Source organism: Monodelphis domestica, chromosome 2, assembly GCF_027887165.1.
Source record: "Monodelphis domestica isolate mMonDom1 chromosome 2, mMonDom1.pri, whole genome shotgun sequence".
NCBI classification, from domain to species: Eukaryota; Metazoa; Chordata; class Mammalia; order Didelphimorphia; family Didelphidae; genus Monodelphis; species Monodelphis domestica.
In genome coordinates, this window is record NC_077228.1 from 164,514,887 (window position 1) to 164,534,942 (window position 20,056).

The 20,056-nt window shown below is 37.5% G+C and overlaps 1 protein-coding gene across 12 annotated transcripts in view; it reads left to right on the forward strand.

Moving 5' to 3' along the window:
* Positions 1 to 20,056, forward strand: part of DCAF8 (DDB1 and CUL4 associated factor 8) — an 85,711-nt gene that overhangs the window by 8,615 nt on the left and 57,040 nt on the right. For 4 of the 12 annotated variants that reach the window (XM_007481656.3, XM_056816169.1, XM_007481653.3 and 1 more), the window contains 4 exons: positions 8,222 to 8,296; positions 11,004 to 11,698; positions 12,547 to 12,687; positions 16,453 to 16,547. In XM_007481656.3, coding sequence (XP_007481718.1) covers positions 8,248 to 8,296; positions 11,004 to 11,698; positions 12,547 to 12,687; positions 16,453 to 16,547 — 980 coding nt within the window. In that variant the 5' untranslated portion in view covers positions 8,222 to 8,247. Of the gene's footprint in view, positions 1 to 2,929; positions 3,602 to 5,393; positions 5,527 to 8,216; positions 8,297 to 11,003; positions 11,699 to 12,546; positions 12,688 to 16,452; positions 16,548 to 20,056 lie in introns of those variants that run through there. The other 8 variants (XM_016430276.2, XM_056816170.1, XM_007481655.3 and 5 more) reach the window with 6 other exon arrangements.

Genomic DNA, 20,056 nt, shown 5'->3' on the forward strand with positions numbered 1-20,056 from the left:
AAACCTACCATGAAATTCCTTTTTAAATCTCAATGTAATTTGAATTTTGTTCCATTTTGAAGAAAAATGATTGTCAAAAATTAACCATCTCATCTAAAAAGAACAATTAAGTGTTTAGAGTCAAGTGCTGGCTTCTTTTCAAGTTAAAAAGACCCCATTCAGACCTAATACAATTTCTTGATATACAGTTCCTTGGAGAAAGCTATTGTCTTACTAATCTATGGGTCTACACTTGGGCCACTGGGGGGTGGTAAAAGCCTTTAGTTTGGATTGAATCTGAAGTCACATAGTTGATGTACTACTATGGTATTTATAGTAGAAGAACAGATATTCTCTCCCTAATTCTTTAACAGTGAGAGTTCCTTTTTTTGCCCTTCTTTTTCAACAGGTGATAAGCCTAGCTTATCTGCCTAGAACTGTCAATATGAATTGAAATGTGAGACTATCGTTATGAACTGAGGAGGCTACCTCAATAGAATATTAAAAAAAATAACCTATGGGTTACCTTATCAGTATTACTGTCTAAAGCTTTTATTTTATTTAATAATTATTTACTAGACTTTTCATGCCTTAAAAGTTGTGGTTTTGAGGGGACAGCTGGGTAGCTCAGTGAATTGAGAGCCAGCCCTAGAGATGGGAGGTCCTAGGTTCAAATCTGGTCTCAGACACTTCCCAGCTGGGCAAGTCACTTGACCCCCATTGCCTAGCCCTTACCACTCTTCTGCCTTGGAACCAACACACAGTATTGACTCCAAGACAGAAAGTAAGGGTTTCGGGAAAAAAAAAAGTTGTGGTTTTGATCATGACATAGGAAGTAAAAGGATGAGAGGAGCAGATTTTAAATGAACAAAACAAAAATTAGGGCTGTGGGAGAAGAGAGACTTGTTGATTCTAGATGGATCTATGATAAAAAAAAAAAAAAGATTTGGACTTTGGTTGCAAATCACCCTTGAATAGCTGTTCAACCTTGAACAGTATTATGATATCTACCTTCCCAAGGAGTATCCAAACTGTGACAAGGAAATCACTTTTAAAAGACTGATATATATTAATTTAAGGTCGCCAAGGAATTCAGCTATGTAATTCCTTAATGAAAACTCAAGTCAGCCGTCAGCCTTTTATGGAGTTTTAATTACAAACAGGAGGAAGAAAGGAATTAGAGATAGAGAGATAGAGGGAGAGAGAAAGGGGAGAGAAGGGAATAGGGCTTAAATACCCCTTCTGTTTAGGCTGGGCCAAAAGGCCCAAGCCCTTAGATAGCTGGGGCAATGAAAGGAGATCAGTCCCTATTACTCACGTGACCAAAAATGGAGAAACAGTCTCCGGGGCCCCCACCTTCAGCTTCCTTCAGCGCAAGCTTCTCAGAGCACACCGCAACCACTCCCACAAACTCCTCCACCACCTCCCTCTTCAGACCCCCCTATCCTTAAGGAAACCATCCAAGTTCCCTCCCCTCAGTCCTCACATCTACCAATCACCTGTCCATCAATTTCCCTGTGCCAATGGAGGCTCTAGCTTAACCCAGGACCTCCCAGAGGTCTCTGTCTTTGCACATGTCTGTTGAAGGTCATATTTTCAAATAATTAAATCTTTGATCCTTTGCTACAGCCCTTTCTAAATCCTGTTAACCTCAGTAGGGTAGAGATTGGAATAATTAAATTTTGATCTAGGCTGCAGCCCTTACTCAATCCTGTTAGGACTGAATAGGGTGGAGATTGATTCCAAGTATCTCCATTGTATCAATTCTAAAATCAATCATGACTCAAAGAAATTCCTGTTCTATGCTTAAGCATAGGTCAAAGTCCTTTCCATTGTTCAGCAAAAGGTTTCTGTCCTAAAGTAATCTTAAGAAGGGAGGAGAAGGAACCTCCCATGCCAATGGGGTTCACATTCCAATAGTCAAGACCCACTATCAATAGGAAATTTTTCAAGTATGAAATTTCCCAATGGTGAAATTTCCAACATTTATAAGTCTAAGAAATTTTGAGGTTTACAAAACACTGAGTGACTTTCAGATTCCCATCATATTAATAACTGAAGTCTCCCTTTCTCTTACCCTTTAATTTTAAATTATAAAGCTTTCTATGACTTTTTTTTTTAAGCACTCCAGAATGGGGAGTGCTATATAAGGTTCTTCGACTGATCTACAAAATTCTGAGAATATTGCAGTTCATAGAGTTTGGATTGGTTTCCTTAGTGTGGATCTGGAGTATAAAAATGGGGTTGGGAATTGAGTTATCTTAGTGATGACATCAAGGGCAACATTAATTCTTGATATTTGTATCCATTGATACCAAGACTATTAGGCCAGTTATTTTTTATCCTAGATCTGAATTAAGTTCAGCAAACATGCAGTGTTTTTTGACTTTTTACATTTTTAAACTTTTTTTTAAACCCTTCTGTTTTACTATCAATTCTCAGATAGAAAAGTGACAAGGACTAGGCAATTGGAATTAAGTGACTTGCCCAGAGCCTCACATCTAGGAAATGACTGAGGCCAGATTTGAACCCAGGTCCTCTTGACTCCAGCCCTAGCATTCTATCCACTGTGCTACCTGGATGCGCTTACTTTTTTTTATTTTAAAGAAAGAGTCTCCCTATTTCAATGGGATGGAAGGTCAATGTCACTTGTTATCCTCTTTTTCTGATCTGGGCCAGTTTGCCCTTCCAATGGCTGGTTACCCTCCAGTCCTAGGGACTCACTATATTGGTGCTGGACTTGGTCTTTAGCTCAGAACTTGAGTTAAGTCATTCATCAACCTCACCCTCCTTGGATTACAACTTTGTACCACCATCACTTCTGAAGTTCAACAGATAGTCAAATAGTGAGCAGATAAGAATAAAAATAGAAAATTCATTGCATTCTATGCTTCTTCAGTCAAGTATTTTGGCTATCATTCATCATCATTGACAATAGGGAGGGAAGAGGTGGGGGATATCGAACCTTTATTGAGGCTTCTAAATGGTGGCTTGCATTGAAATAGAAATATAGCTTCCTGACCCTCCAGATCTAGCTTCTCACTTTTCTGATTACTGTAACATGTTGGCCAACTCCCATCAATCCCTTTTGTCTTGTTAATTGTAAGTTTTGAGTTGTTGAATTTTTCTGACCCTTCATTTGATTTCTTGTACAGATCTCTTTTGTTAATATCAAGAAAGTAGTCCCTGTGCTTTTGAATAAGAGACTGTTCAATAGTTCTGTTCATATGAATCTTTTTACCCTGTGCTTTGTTTCTGCCTATGCTTGGGTTTAGTTAATATTTTATCATATGTGTTGGTTAATGTTTGAACACCCTAGTCTGTTATGACATGTGATGTCAGGGTCACTGGCAATACTAAAATAGATATTAAAATGGGATCTGATTTTCTTTTCTTCTAACAGTTTACTAGTTAATTTTCAATTTGGTGGAGGTTATTTTAGAACATAAGCAGTAGAGTTAATCTAATTAAACTTCTCAGTTACCTGGAGCATTGAGCTCAGGAGCTCTTCCAAACCCAGTATGACTCGTATTGGTTGGTATTTCACATGGAAGATATTTAATATGAACTTGGATATTGCTGAGAGTGGGATAAAAATTTCAGGAGGAAACAGTGGATTTGGGCAAGTATGATATTTAGCTGGAAATTAGAAACCAGGATTGTATTGCATGGTGGTTGCTCTAGAAGAGTTCTGAGGCACAAATATAGCATATTGGCCTGCTTCCAGTTCAAGCAATTAGTCTCCCTCTGAACTCCTTAGTTGTTAGTTGGTTTTAGGTTTCTTCATTGTTTTGAAAGGCACTGTGGCCTAGAGGAAAGAGCATTAGAGTCAAAAGCCCTGAATTCCATGTCTATTAATATATAAACTTGGGTTTAATCTCTCTGGGTCAGTTTTGTTATCTACAAAATGTGAATGTAATATTTCATGCTATCCTAAAAAAATGGAGATATACTTACTATTCCATTTTGTCTGCCACGTACTATTGTTACAAATATCAAAGGAGATAATGGATACAAAGTGCTTTGTAATGGAGCTATATGAATATACTATCATTTCATTCCTGAAATTTGTGTTTCTTTGTGCCTGAGTTATAACAACCTACTTCAAAGGTAAGGTTTGCAATTTTATTTTCTTTCTGTTACACTTTTTCCCCCCTTTGGGACTTTGATCCCCAAGGGAAATTAAGGGACTGCTGGAAGACTCAAAGTTACATATTTCTTAGTGGAGCTTGTACTTGAAATTAAGGTTTTTAACTCCCAATCCATTGCTAATTCTGCCTAACTCTAGTGCCAGAAAAGTAATTGCCAGAGATAATCAAGTCTTTCTGCATTCAGGTGGTCTTGACCTTTAGATGCTCCCAGACAGTAAGGTTTTGTATTCAAATTATATACTGTTTAGTTAGCAAATTTCTTCTCTTTTACTTCCCCTTTACTTTCAGCACTGAATTCTAGCAATAGTTTTTCTTTAATCAGAATTTTTTCTGAAATAATTTACTTTAAAACAAGACTAGCTTTAGAACCACTTAAGCAATATTTGTTATTGGGTATAAAATTGAACTTTTGGCACTCTCTTGCCATCTAAGCCAGACTGACCTAGAGGAATAGTAATGAAAACTGGGAAAACAACTGAAACATAGAAAATCAGAGTTTGTAGGAAGCTTAGTTGTGATATGTGATCCATACCCTTAGATAGAATCCCTTCTGATTTATCTGAATCATGCCTTTGCATGGAAACTTCCAGTCAGAGGGATCCTACTCCTAAAGTAGGCCATTCTACGTTTGGAAGATACATGTGTTAGGAAATTTTTCATTACACTAAGCCCAAACTTGCCTCATTTTAGCTTCTACACATTGCTCCTGATTCTGTCCTTTGGAGCTAGACAGAGCAAATCTTATCTTTCCGCATGACAGTCCTTCTTATACTTAAAAGACAGCAATGGGTTAAGTTGAGATACCAGAACATTTAACTAACCACTTATATCTTTTTCACTCTATGTAGCCACCAAAGTGATTTTACTATTATAATGCAGGTCTTACTATGTCAGTTTCCTGCTAATTAAATTCCAGTGTCTCTGTTTCCTCCAGAAAAATTAGAACAACAAAATATTATGTTTCAGTATTTAAGGCCCTTTATAGCCTGGAACCAACTTTTATTTCTAGCCTCAAATATTACACCACCACTTGTACTCTGTAGTTCAGCTAAACTGGCCTTTTTGCTCTAACCGAGAATGTTCCATGTCCCATCTTAGTGCCTTTGCACTGGTTTTCTCCCATCTGAAATATACTTCCATCTCTTAGAATCCTTTATTTTAAGACTCAATCAGGTTCTCCTTCAGGCATTTTCTTCCAGCAGCTAGTTCCCTCCTTCCCCAAACTGCCTTATATTTATTTTGTATATATTCTCTATATTATAGATGTCAGGAAGCATGGTGGAGTAGTTAGAGAACTGTCTGGCCTTTACACCAGGAAGACCTAGTTCAAATTCAACCTCTGGCCCCATCCTTGCTGTGTGACCCTGACCAAGTCTCTTCACCTTTCTTGTTTTAGGTAACTCTCTAAAACTTTAAATTGCAGAGAAAGTACCAGCGTGCATTGGCAGAGGGATTTTGCTGGGTGCTCCACCTACCAATGAAAACACATCTAGTCCCTATCTTTCCAAATATAGATCTGTGTTGTCTCCCCTGATTGAATGTATACTTGAGGGCAGAGGGCAGAGACTGTCTCATTTTGGTCTTTGTAGCTCTAGTGTCTTAAGGGCCTGGTATGTAGTTGGTACTTAATAATGCTTATAGGTTGGTTGAAATGTCCTAGAGGCAGAGTGAAGATACAGGTCAGGGTTAGACATTTGTTAGTCAACTATGTAAAGGAGATAGTTAAAATATTGAGAGTTAATGATATATTTTAAGATCAGGGTGCAGAAAAGAGAAGATTAAGGATCTTGGAAAATGCCAACATTAAGGGGTTAGGAAGAAGATGAGGAGCTATTAATAGAGAAAGAGAAGGGAGTTAGTAGAGTACCAGGAAAGTGTGATATTGTGGGATCCAAGAGAAATGAGTATTCCAGAGCGGGTGGTAAATAGTACTAAGAGCTGCAGGGGATAGGTTAAGAAGGACAAAGGCTTAGAAAAAGCCATTGGCTTTGATAGGAAGTCAAAAGTGATATATAGCCATTATTAGTATTCATTAGTTTTAATTGATCTGCCAGTTCTGAATCTACTTAATTTTTCTGTGTAAGCAAGAAGGATCTGAAGTTCAGTACTCTCGGAGGTTCTAAGTGGCATCTGACCTTAGAAGTTCATTTGTTTCTTCTTGGAGATTGTAGTGAATTGGTATGATATAGAAATAGCTCAGTGAATAGATGACCAACCCTGGAGATGGGAGGGTTTAGATGTGGCCTTAGACACTTCCTAGGTATGTGACCCTGGGCAAATCCCATCACCCCAACTGCTTAGCCCTTACCACTTCTCCACCTTGAAATGAATACTTAGTACTGATTCCAAGACAGAAGGTAAAGGCTTTTTTTTTTTTAAATAAAAAGAAAGAAAATAAAAAAATGAAAATCAGGACCCTAGGCAGTTTGGCTCAATAGCTTAGAGATGTGGAAAAGATTGCTGTTTAGGCGTAAATTGGATTTAATGATCTTTTAGGTTACTTTCAACTCCAGATTAGACAAGGGAACTGATCAGGATTATTGAATTTGAGTTTTTTTCTCAGCTTTAATTTTATTTCACCATGTCAGTTTAGCAAACACCTTTCTCTTTCATAGCTCAGTTTTGTCCCTTCCAAAATGCAGTAGTAATTCTTTACTGACTTTGGGGGACTACTTTATGTGATAAAAATAGCAGTAAAACTCTGGGTATGGGAGAAAGATGCAACAGAATATTAAACGGGCTCTTGGGAGGGGTAAAAAAAAACACATGTAATGTCAAGGACAAAAATGTACAAAAATGCAGTCATGGAAGGGAGGGGAGAAAACAGACTACATTGCAAAACAGCCCTGTGTCATCTTTCCTTCTGTGGCTCTAGAATCTGCATTCTTTTTACATTGCTTTAGTAAAAAGACTTTACGTATCCTTCCCTCAAACTCAACATCAGCCTTATCATTGCATTTCTTTTCTTTCTCCAACTATGATTAATTTTTGGGCAGCTGTCTCTTTGAGGATACTCTGGGAAGTTACTTAGTTCTCCATGGAGAAGAATGGGGGTTGGGAGGTAATAGTAAAGATGGGCTGCTTCTAGGATGATTGTGATGGGAATGAAAGGGCTGTTGAAAGATTACAGGCCACTGTGCCTGGGGACAGGGACCAGGGTCATAATCACACTTTGTTTTTCTCCAGTGCCTTTTGTCCAAGGCACTGAAAGGGCTTTTTAACAATTCTGATCTGAACAAGTAGTATTCTCTGCTTTTTATGGATCTTTCGGGGAGGTGGGAATGAGACCCAGAGAACAAGAGGATTGTGCCTAGAGTTGCAATGGGATAAAAGAAAAAATTCCAGGTATCTTTGACCTCTAGGGAGTCCATGATTGGGGATTGTTGTTTTTTCATAAAAATGTATAGTTGCTGTCATTTCAAATGGGCTAAGGAAAAGAGATTAGAGGATGGAATTTAGAGAAATATTGACCATTGTTATTAAAAATTTTTTTCTCCTTTTATTTTTTTCTTCATTACTTCACTTGGACTCCCAGAAATATGGTTGTACTGTCAGACTCTAATCTGGAAGCCAGGAGTTCCTAAATTCTAATTCCACCTCTATGCTTTCTTTTTAACCTACTTTCCATCAGTTATCAATTAATAACTTAATGTTTGTAATGGGCTAGGAACCATCCATCTGAGTAGAATATAAAGAAAGGCTCAGTTTTCTACCTCATAGAACCTGAATTGCCTATTGTGCCAGCATTTTTCATTAAATTAGGGTTCTCTATTGTTACTGCCTATTATTTGCTATTTTTCCGCCTTTCCAGATTCTATTTCAGTTTTCTTTTCCTTCATTCAAAGACATGAACAGTAAGTGAACAAGGCAAAGAAATGGTGGTTAGTCCCATTAAAGATCTGTTCCTTTTCTGGTTTTTGACTTAGAAAAAAAGACCTAGGCTGAGTATTTTATCTGGGAAGCCTTATAAGTACATGCACAAAAAAGCTTTTTCTAAATATTTCAAAAATTGTTGCATTTCCTTGATTCTCTTCTGTCCTCCCTAGGGTTGATTGTTTCCTAATTGTTTCATTTTCTTCTCCAAAGTCCAGGCTGGCTACAGCAAATACAACTCAAGATGTCTGGTAAAGGGAGCAGCACAGATGGCAAAACAGACCTTGCAAATGGTAAGGTAACAAGGAAGAAGGAAAACTTTCTTTGCAATCACCAGAGTTTTATGGACACTTCTTGGAAGAATTTAAATTCACCCTAAAGGTGTCATTGTCTTGAGTAGCAGAGTTCAGATCATTTTTCCTAAAAGTGAGAAAGGAAACAACTTTCTAGAACTTTACTTTCTGTTTCCTTTTCAACTCTTATCCTAATATCTCAGAAAATGTTGAGAACTTTAAAACTCCTCTAAAGAGGCCGAGGACTTATTTCTGCTCCTGAAAAGTTATAAGAAAATGTGAGAACAGGCAAACTTAGATGATGAGATTAAAAGAATGATAGAACAACATCCCTTCAATGGTTGGAGCTATGGATCTTTATTGGGAGGTTGGGGATTACTAGGGACACTGGGGAATTATTTTTCATCTCAGAACATAAAACCACCAGTGAGATTAAATGGAGATGAAGTTACAAATTTAGGCAATGGAAACAAGATTTCTTTTTTCAAGGTCAGTACCACCAGTTTGTAAAGCACAGGGCACTAGACAAAGTTGAAAACAGAAAACCATAGAGTTCTAATACCCATGGAACTGCTTAAGTCCATTCAGATGATCAGAATAGACTCTTAACTGACAAGTTTGTGGAAGCTGCCTGGGCAGGCCTAAGTAGTGGAGGAAACAGATGTTTCAGAATGTCTTATACCTTACAATCTGAGTATACTGGCTAAATTACAGTTCCTTTGCTTTGTATAAAGGGAGTGAGATAAGCTAAAGAAGGATGACTGAGTCTGACTTTGGTTCTATTTCTTGTTCCTTTGAATCATTTTTCTGCCTCCATGTAACAACTGTAAGGGAAGGTAAGTAAGATTTTCTGACCAGAAGAGTATTGTGAGGCTTGAGGTTGCAAAGAAGTTTGAAATTGTGGTACATTATGACCAGTAGGTGGCTCAGTGGATAGTCAGATCTGGAGATAGGAGGTTCTGGGTTCAAAAGTGACCTCAAATACTTTCTAGCCATGTAATCTTGGGCAAATCCTTTAAGCCCAATTGCCTAGCCTTTACTGCTCTTCTGCCTTAGAACTGATACTTGGTATTGCTTGCCAGATAAAAGGCAAAAGTTTTTTTTTAATGTTTAATTATTAGAGTATTGAGGGCCTCAACTAAGAGATGCCATGGCTCCAATTCATATTTGTGTCTGAATTTTTATTAATCATTACAATGAGAGTATATAAAAGATTTTGCTATTTATTTGGCCTATGTCTGTAGACTTTCTAGGATATTCTTATCCTTTTCCACCTATTTACCAGCACATAGGTCTCAGTCTCAGCTTGCAAAGTAATGGTTTATTTTTGGTTTTGCTCTACCTACTGGTCCAAATTCCTTAGTAAAGTAGGATTGCACACTTAAATTCAAATTCTTGCTCCAGATTGAGAGGTTGTTCTGCAGAACTTTGCCATTCTTGGCAGCTTTTGGTTGTGGTCACATGATTCTTAGGGCAAGACTCAGAATCAAACACGAAGCTATCTTCCTGCCTTCAGGGATGAACTTACACCCTTTCCTGTCCCCATCTATATTTCCTGCTCTCTTGTTTTCTTCCTGTCTGGGCCTTAAGTTAGGAGCTGTAGAAGTATTGGTACTTGGTATTCTAACCAAGTACTGATTGGAATAAGATGGGACTATGTAGTTAGTATCTATTTCCAGGAAATCTGATCTATTGAAGTGACCCAAATATTTCATCATTCTCAACATGGCAGTCCCAAAATATAATGAACTAAGAGAAATACAAGTACCAACATGATCATATACTTTCCCCACTTATGTAAGTCAGATTACTGGGTTGTTTTTTTTTTAGTGCTAAATAAAGCTGATGGTGGAAATGGATAAGAAATATCCTAACAGGAAATAAGACTATATATGAAATAGAAGGTGGTGATGTTTTCCTTAATTAGAAGCTAGAATAACTCTCTTCAGCACTCAGGAGACTTCAATTGAGCTGTTCTCTTCCCTTGCCAAAAAGAATTCCTTCATGATGCATAAGATTGTATATAAGTATATAAGGATACTGTCTTCTTTCATTATTGTTGGTGCTAGGTAGACCTAATCAATGGGGAACAGCTAGATGGTTTAGTGGATTGAGAACCAGGCCTGGAGACAGGAGGTCCTGAGTTAAAATTTGGCCTCACACACTTCCTAGCTGTATGACCTTGGGCAAGTCCCTTAACCAATACACAGAATTTGTTTGTTAAATACAGGTTTTAAAAAAACCGAACAACCACTAATCAATACACATGCAGTAGGACCCTGAGAATATATGCCAAGTGCTCCTCTGGATTCATGGCCCACTATTTATGAAAGTTTCTTTAGGCTTATTCTAGTCTAGAGTTTCCTGGGTTTTCTTACTCTGTGTCAAGAGTGTTTATGGTCTGGGCCCAACTATGTAGCATAAAGGAGAGTGTCGGGTTCAGAATGAACATGAACTCTGGTGTGGCCTCTATCACTTATTCTCTCTGAGCCCTCTACTTAACCTCTCAGTCATAGTGGTAATGATGAAATTCATACCATCTTCATAGTGTTGAAGTCTTTCTTTAAGAAATTACTGTTCTCAAGTTAATATGATGAGAGTGCCAAACTAGGTTCCTGAGCCTATTGTTAGGATTTCCTGAACTGAAGCCATGGCCCCTATTGACTTCTTATATGATATCTTTTCTACTCCTCCCTCTCCTACATAGGAAGCTTATCTAGCAGTCCAGAGGAAATGTCTGGGACAGAAGAGGGGAGAGAAACATCCTCAGGCATCGAGGTTGAGGCTTCAGACCTAAGCCTGAGCCTAACTGGGGATGATGGGGGTGGCCCCAATCGCACCAGCACAGAAAGCCGAGGCACAGACACAGAGAGCTCAGGTGAAGAGAAGGACTCTGATAGTATGGAGGACACTGGCCACTACTCCATTAATGATGAAAACCGGGTCCATGACCGCTCAGAAGAGGAGGAAGAGGAAGAAGAAGAGGAAGAGGAGGAGGAGGAGGAGGAAGAAGAGCAGCCCCGGCGCCGGGTTCAGCGCAAGCGAGCCAATCGTGAACAGGACTCATCGGATGATGAACGAGCCCTTGAGGACTGGGTGGCCTCAGAGACATCAGCTTTGCCCCGGCCCCGATGGCAGGCCCTCCCAGCCCTGAGAGAGCGGGAACTGGGCTCAAGTGCTCGATTTGTATATGAAGCTTGTGGAGCACGAGTCTTTGTGCAACGCTTCCGTCTGCAGCATGGGCTAGAGGGCCATACTGGTTGTGTTAACACCCTGCACTTTAACCAGCGTGGCACCTGGCTGGCCAGTGGCAGTGATGACCTCAAGGTGGTGGTGTGGGATTGGGTTCGGAGGCGACCTGTATTGGACTTTGAGAGTGGCCATAAAAGCAATGTTTTCCAGGTGAGTCAGGGGAACATTATGGTATCAGCATAAGAGAAGGAAGGAAATAGTATTTAATTGTCCAGGTTAGTTGGAGAGCCAGGTTTTCTACTTATTATCTTCCTATCTCTTGGGGGGATTCAAGATAGTAGAATTAGGACTTCCTAGGTCCTGCATCTGATTCTGGTAAGATGAAGATAATTCTAATATAGCAAAAGTTTCAAAATTCCTGTGTTCCAGCTACAGAGTGATCTTGTGAGGAAACCCCTCTCTTTGCCCTGTGTCTGGTAAGAATGGAACACCATATTTATAGTGCTTTAAATTCATAAATAACATAAGTGGTATACATGCATCCCCAGGATAATTTACCCAAAACACATGAGTGGTCTTGAGTGGTATTAGTATCCCCAAGCATTATTTTCCTTGCCTAACCAGGTAGTTTCTCCTCCAAAATTTATTTCTAGAATCAAGAGATTTATGTTTTCCTTCTTTCCCTGTTGTATTTCTTGATTCCTCTCATACCCAATTTTCTCCTTTATTCTTACCATAAACCTGTTCCTCAGTTTACTTATGCAGTTTTATCATTATATAATAATCCATCACCTGAAACAGATGATAATATTCATTTATTTTCAAAGAACTCCCCCCTTCCCATCTTTCCTTGTGTTTATCCTTCTAAATTGCAAAAAGAAGTAATTTTGCAATAGCCAGCAGCATGAAGAGGAGAACTTACCTCTCAGTCTCTAGGTGGATACAACTTATTCACCTAGTGAAGAAAAAGAGGGCCTTCTAGGGCCATTGTCATTACTTGGCTGACCTTAATACTCTTGATTTCCTTTGTGTTCCTTTTCCTGTCTTGCATGATCTAGGCCAAGTTTCTCCCCAACAGTGGTGACTCGACTCTTGCCATGTGTGCCCGTGATGGGCAGGTGCGGGTAGCAGAGCTGTCCGCCACACAGTGCTGCAAGAACACCAAACGTGTTGCCCAGCACAAGGGAGCCTCCCATAAGGTAACCACCTAACCTTCACTGTCTTTACTTGACTTAATGATAATTTCATTCTTCATAAGTGAATGAAATTAATGAGAAATTCTGTTTTGAAGCTGATCTTTATTAGTAAGGAAGAACTAGTTTCTGGGAAGAAATAATGTAAACCTTGGCAGAAAATAACCATTTTGCACTTGAATTTGTGATAGGAGGAGAAGAAATCGAGGGAGGATTCAGAGAAAAGAAAGGGAGGAGTCCATGAACTAAATTTAAATTCTACAGTTAGCTGAGTAGGGATGGCAAGTTCTCAGAAATAAGATTATAGAGACACAAAGAGAAACAATTATTAAGAGGAGGAAAATGGGGAGTTGTCTAAAGATGCTGCCATGGGTAAAAAGGAATTCACCAGCCAATTTATATTTTCAAAAACAATTTTCAAAGGATAGCAGCAAGGACAGTCTTTCGATTGAAAGATGAATACAAAAGCATGTGAGAGAATAAGGTCAAGAGGGCTAAAGTTCACATCATGTTAAACTGGTGAAGAAAAGACAACAAAAAGGTTAGAAAACTATATTAGAGGGAAAAAGGAGGATCAAAGAAAGGAATGGAAACAAAGACAGATTGTCATGATTTTTAAAAGTGGAAGAGAATGACAAATTTAAATTATAAGCTAGTGAGCTTGACTTTGATTCCTGTCAATATTCCAATATATATTATTAATATAAAGGATGGTTAGTGAGCATGGCGGGGGTTGGGGGGGTGGAGATGGTCACAGAGAACCAACATGATTTCATTAAGATCAGATCATCTCAAAATAGCATCTTACTTTCTTTTTATACAAGGTTCCCAACCTAATAAATTAAGTCAATTCTGTAATTTGTCTAGATTTGAGTAGAGCATTTCAGATTCTTATGCATATGTTTTAGAAAAGATAGAGAGAGTTGGTTAGATTACAGGATAATTATGTAGATCAATATTGGTTGAATGTCTGATACCCAAGGAAAATCATTAATTGTTCTATGAGCCTTAGGAAGGAGATCTACAATAGAGGGCTGTAGAGAGTGTGAAGATGGGATTGACTCCCCTTGCCTATTTTTAAATTTAATCAACCAAAAGCATAGACACCTCTACTTAATACTAAGTAGGGGAGGTTAGCAGGCCACTTGCTAAAGTGGGTGACACTCAGAAACGAGTGACCACTCCCTGGACAGTGCTAAGCAAATTTAAAGACTGCAATTGGTCTCCCTGAAGTGGAGGAAGGGATAGGAAGTTTGTGCCTCTGGTAAGAATGCTCCTGGATCTTCTTTTTTGGAGCTTTGACCAGGGTGAGTGAGAAGCTGACCCACTTTTCCTGGCTTCTGGAGAGATTAATTTCAGAGAGGCCACCTTCTTAGAGGAGGCTACATGAGTGGAACCTTGTTTAATTTAACACCGGGCCCTCCAGTTGGGGTTAATGAGCCCTGCTGGAGTTGAATGGTCACCAGAGAAAATATTTAGTGTGGTAGGATAGACATCTCCTCTGTCCTCTTTTTCACTTCTCTACTTTCACGCTCCCCACCTAATTTATTTATTTATTTATCCAGTCGTTTATTTATTCATTTGTTTGTTTATTTGTTTTTGGTAAATAAAAGTTGCTAAGAGTCATTTTGACTTGAGCGGTAATATTTTTAAATTGGTGACCACAGTATTATCTTAAAATTCTCATATGTTTAGCCCAACCATAAAATTTAATTCCTTATAAGAATCTGTTCTTGGCTTTGTGCTATATAACATTTTTATCAAAAACTTGGCTAAAGACCCTGGCATATTTTTCAGGACACAAAGCTGGGAGGGATATCTAACACAAGATTTAAAGATTTTGAAGGGCTAAAATATTGTGCTTAATTGAATAAGATCAGATAGAATTGAAGTGAATTAAGGTCTTACCGAGGTTAAAAAAATTAGTTTCAAAGGATACAATTAAGGATTAATGGCTAGATAACAGTCCATCTGAAAAAAAAGACTAAGGCTATTGGTAGACCGAAAGCTCAATATGAGTAAATGGCATGATGTAGCAACCAAGAAGGCTACCCCAGGTTGGGGTTTACTTTGGGGTTACCTCCTAGGAATTAAGGAAGTTAGAGTTCCTCTCTGTCCTTGTTAGACAATAATTTAAGTTCTTAGTTTTTTTGATATCATGGACACCTTTGGCAGTTGGTGAAGCCTATGGATTGCTAAAATAATGTTTTTAAATGCCTAAAATTAAAAACCATAAGATTATAAAGGAAACTAATTATATTAAAGCAGAGTTATCAAAATATTTTTTCAATAAACAAGATTTACAGGTCTAAGGTTAAGAGCCCTGAATTAGAATATTGTTTTTGAGTCTTAGTATTCAGAGGAAGATATCTAAAATAGTGAAGGAACTTGTGAGGATTGATTGAAGGAAGTGGTAAAAATTTAACCTTGAGAAAAGAAGCCTTAGAAGTATATGATAACTGTTTTCAAGTACATGAAAGTTTACTACATAGATGAAGGCCTGGATTCTTTTTTTTCTTGGCCCCAGAGGGCAAAACTAGAAGCAGTGGTTAAAAATTGCAGGGGCAAATTTAGACTTGATATAAAGAAAAATTTAGACTTGATATAAAGAAACACTTCCTAACAGAACTATTCAAAAATGGAATGGGTTGCCATGAGAGGTAGCAAGTTGTCCCTTGCCAGAGGTCTTCCAAGAGAAGACTAGAAGATTACTTCTCAGGTATGATGTTCAGAGGATTCTTTTTCATATTTAAGTTGAACTACATGACTACCAGAAGGTCCAATACAGCTCTCAAACTCCCTGACCCTCCCTTGACGTTTAGTAATTCAGTTAAGCTCCTTTTCCCTTGTGTTTCCTCTTTCTTTGCCTTAAAAAGTAAAGTATCTGTTTATTCTCCATCAGCCCTAAGTTTTGTAAAGTAAGAGGAGAGAATGACGGAACCAGTATTATGGAAAAGAACAGATTTTTAAGAGTAGAGGGTTGTGTCTATCTTATTTATTGCTTGGCCTCCATTCTGAACAATATCTCTGGGGTCTGCTACCCTTTCCATTCCCCTTAGTTCTTCAGAACATCTTAACAGCCCTGTGGTAATATAAGTAGCTTGACTTATCATTTTTAAGAATTTCACTTCTGCTCTTACAAATAGCACTGTGTTTTCAGGAGCCATATTTAGCCCAGGGAATATAGGTCAGGCAGTCATGGCAACATCATGTTGATGGCTACCAGCCATCATACCCTAGGACAAGTACAGTGATCTTCTTAGCCATTGAAATTTAGGAACTTTACCATCTTTCTCACTAAAATTCTAAGTGGATTGTGATCAACCTAGACATCTCTTTAAGAGTCATTCCTATAATGTCTGGCTATCATAGAATAGGAAATAAAAGAAATCTACCCTCATGACTGACTGCCTGAGTTTTGTAAGATGGTATAATCTCTGTCTTTCTCCTCTTCTTTACTTCTATCCTCCTTTTAAGTGGTTAAATTGAATTCATTTGAGAAAGGGTAATGATGTTGATATACTTATTTCTCTCACTGTTAATGTGCCTATATTGCTTCAGGTCAGGTAAACCACTGTCTCTATGTATAGAACAAGCAAACTAACTATCTGACACAAGGCAGGGAACAGACTTAAATGATCTCTTTAGCAAGTAGACATTTTTTGTTTTCTGTTATTTTGTGTTGTCCCTTCTAGCCTGGAGGTAGGGGAATTGACTAGATGAACCTCTGTGATCTTTATATACCCATCACCTTTCTTTTGCCTTCTGTAGTTGGCCTTGGAGCCAGACTCTCCCTGTACTTTCCTGTCTGCTGGTGAAGATGCAGTTGTCTTCACCATTGACCTCCGACAAGACCGACCAGCATCGTAAGTATCCCTGGCCCTTTTCATTGCCTGATAACAGTAATGCGGTCAAGAGTTCTCTGTATGGCATGAATTTTTATTCAGTACTAGATGTCAACATTAGGTTGGAGTCTTCTGTAGTTTATATACATCTATAGTTTCTCCTTTTTCTTTTTTTCTTTTTTATGTTCTTAACACCCTCCCTGTTTTATTGTTTTCTTCTCAGCAAGAGACAAAGAGTTTTAAAACATCTTTTAGTTACATCTTTGGTTATAGAAAGGGGGGAAAAAGGAGTATGTGATCTATTGTGTGTTGGGTAAGCTTTGCCTTCTGGGAGTTAACACAAATGTAATTAAAGGATCAATAAGTAGTTGAATAGTGAACTGGAAACAAATATATTAAAGTATAATAATATATAATCTTATGCTCATTTTACCTAAATTTTAATTCAAACCAACTATCTTAATGTGATTGTTTTTAATGAAGAACTGATTCATATTCATCTTTTTAAATGATTATTAGTTTTGTTTCAAAGAAGAAAATTATCAAGGGATTCCATAGTATATACACTGTACATAAAAAATGGTATCAGAAGATAAAAGGGTGTTTCTAGAGTTTAGGTAATAGTGCTGTTTACCTACCTTTTAATCTGAGAACTGAAGTAGTTGGAATTTCAAGAATTGCTTAAATAATGAAAGGAAAGCATATATCTTGGCTTCTTTAATGAGGGGAGTTCATTTTATAAATATGGTATAACTTTATAGAGTGCTGTGGATGGATTGACCATATGAAGGGACTTTAAGAAGTTTGCCATAGAGAAAAAAGAAGGGTGAGGACATAGAAAATAGTGTGAATTTTATTGGGCCCCAATGGAAAGCTTTAAAACTGGGTAAAGATCTTGGTTTTGATTCATAGGACAGCAGGAAAACACTATAGGGTCACAAGAAATGGAAAGCTCTTTCAGAGAAATCTTCAGAGAAAATATTTTTATCAACATTGAAGCATATGGAATGAAGTGCTTAAGGCAGAAAATCTAGTTAACAGCTCACTGAGAATATATATTAAATCCAGTAATGGAAGGGATAAAGATTAAAGGATGACTGATTATAGGAAATTATATATAAAAGAGGAGCAAGATTTGACTAGATTTGAGGTGTGCAGTAAAATGAATTATCAGAGTGAGAATTTAGGGAAATTTTTAGTGTTAGATTTATTTTATAAATGAGAAAAAAAGAAGTGTAAAAATCAGTCAGCAAGCATCTATTAAGTATCTACTATGTTTCAGGCACCAATAATAAAGAGAAAGACAAAAAATAGTTCCCCTCAAAGAGCTCATCATGTAATGTGGGAAATATGTAGACAACTATGTACATGCAAGATAAATTATAGTCAAGAGAGGGATTGTACATGGCACTTGAATGAAGCTAGCAAGGCCAGGAGATGGAGATGAGAAAGGAGAGATTTCCAAGCATAGGGGACAGATGATGAAAATATAATAAAATCAGGAGATGGTGTGTCTTGTTCAAAAAACAGCTAGGAGGCCAGTGCCACTGGATTTCATTGTAAGTTAAGGTTAAGTAACTTGCCCGTTGTCACCTAGCAAGAATAAGAATTGAAGTCTTTTGATTACCATTTTCAGGTTGTACTACATTTTTATTACTTTTTCCGCCCTACTATTTGTGGGGTAATTGAATCCAGTTGTACTATATTCATAGGTAAGGGATACTTACTATCAAGGAATTTATTTGCATATAGAAAATGCTTTAATCTCTTATAGTTGGTGAGATTATCAAGGGCTCTAATAAAGAGATAAAGTGGCTAAGTTGCTATCTGAGAGGAGGGATTCCTATAGCTGGTGGGAGGTAGTTTGGTATAGCTTGTCCAAAGAAAAACATGTGAGTTTTTGCTCCCTCTCTGCTGGACAATATTCTTGACTTGTCATTTTAAAATAAGCATGCTGAATTTATTTCTACTCATGCTTATTAATCATTTCACTTGCTTCCATTTAGTTATATAATACTTTAAGTTTACAAAGAATGTTGCAGATATACTTAGGTATTTAAATGTATTCATTTGAACCTCACAACAACTCTTACTAGAGGTATTATTATCCTCACTTTACAGAAAAGGAAATTAAGGCTTAGAGAGATTATGACTTGCCTATAATCTTGCAGAAGTGGGATTCCAACCCAATTCTTTTCCCAAATCTACTTTGCTTCTCTCTGATACCTAGATTAATTGTTTTTAAAGTATCTTCAGAGAACTCAAAGCACTTATCCCCCATATTGACCATTGAGAGGAGAAGGAATTATTCTGTTTGAATGACAATATAACTGAGTGTGACTTGCCAGGGATCATTCATTAGTAGACCTTAGACTCCAGCCAAACTATCCATAGTCTTCATTTTGCCATCAATGAGTACCATGGGATTGTAGGAAGTTTTGTGAGTTCAGTCATCCTAGGGAGTCAGATCCTATATGAACTGACAAAGAAGAAACCTCTGGCTGTTAAGGAAAACGGCAGTATTGGCCCCAAATGGTTATCTCCTATGAGTCCTACACTCTGCTCAGGGCCATTATTCTCCATTGTGGTCTCTGTTTCCAACTCACTTAACATAAAAAGATTTAAAGACTTTGAAATAAAATAAAATAGTTCCAGATTAGATGTTTCTGACCATTCAGAGAGGATACCGAAATAGTTTCCTGATAAAGAAACTGGTTGTCAAGGTTGTGTTATATCTTTTGGTTACCATGGCACCAGAAATGAGTAAAGCTACAAAAATCAAAGCTCTGCATCCTCCTCTGCAGTTTTGATTTTCCTGCTTTGCTTTTAAAGTCTAACATTTTCTTGCAGGTTAGTAGTAACACCTTTTTGACTGACTGTATTGCTGTAAGTTCTGCCACTCATAGAGTAGCAAAAATGTAGATACTGTTCAGTCTTTCAGTAGATACCTCCTCAACTCTTTGCTTAAGTTAGAACAAATTGTGGAAACTAATTCTCCAGAGTTTGAGTCTAGGTAACACTTTAGCTTGACCTTTTTTTTTTTTAAAGATCTAAGCTTTGAACCTACACCCTGTTTTAGAATGACAGTAATTAAAAATAAAGAATATACATTGAATAAAACCTTAATAATAATAATAAAACTCATTGATAGGTAACCTAGGTAATGTAAGGGTTAAAATAGGAGTTTTGACAAAATAAGAAAGCAGCTTTTAATAACTTAAGTTTTAATGAGAATATAGTAGAGTTGTAAATTAATATTATTCCTTTAAGCCAGAGAAAACTTCTAGCAGCTTTTAACAATTAACAGTTTAATTTAATTAAAATAGAGATAGTAAAAGAATATAGTAAAATGAATATAGTAAAGGAGAGGAATATAGGAAAGAGGTAGAGAAAGAAAATTTCCTAATCTATACTAGTCTACCTATAACTGCCTATAACTATCTCCAATAACAACCACCACACAAAGTTCCAACCCAGTCTAGCCCAATCAAAACCAGCCTAATCAGTGTTTAATCCAACCCCAATTAGGT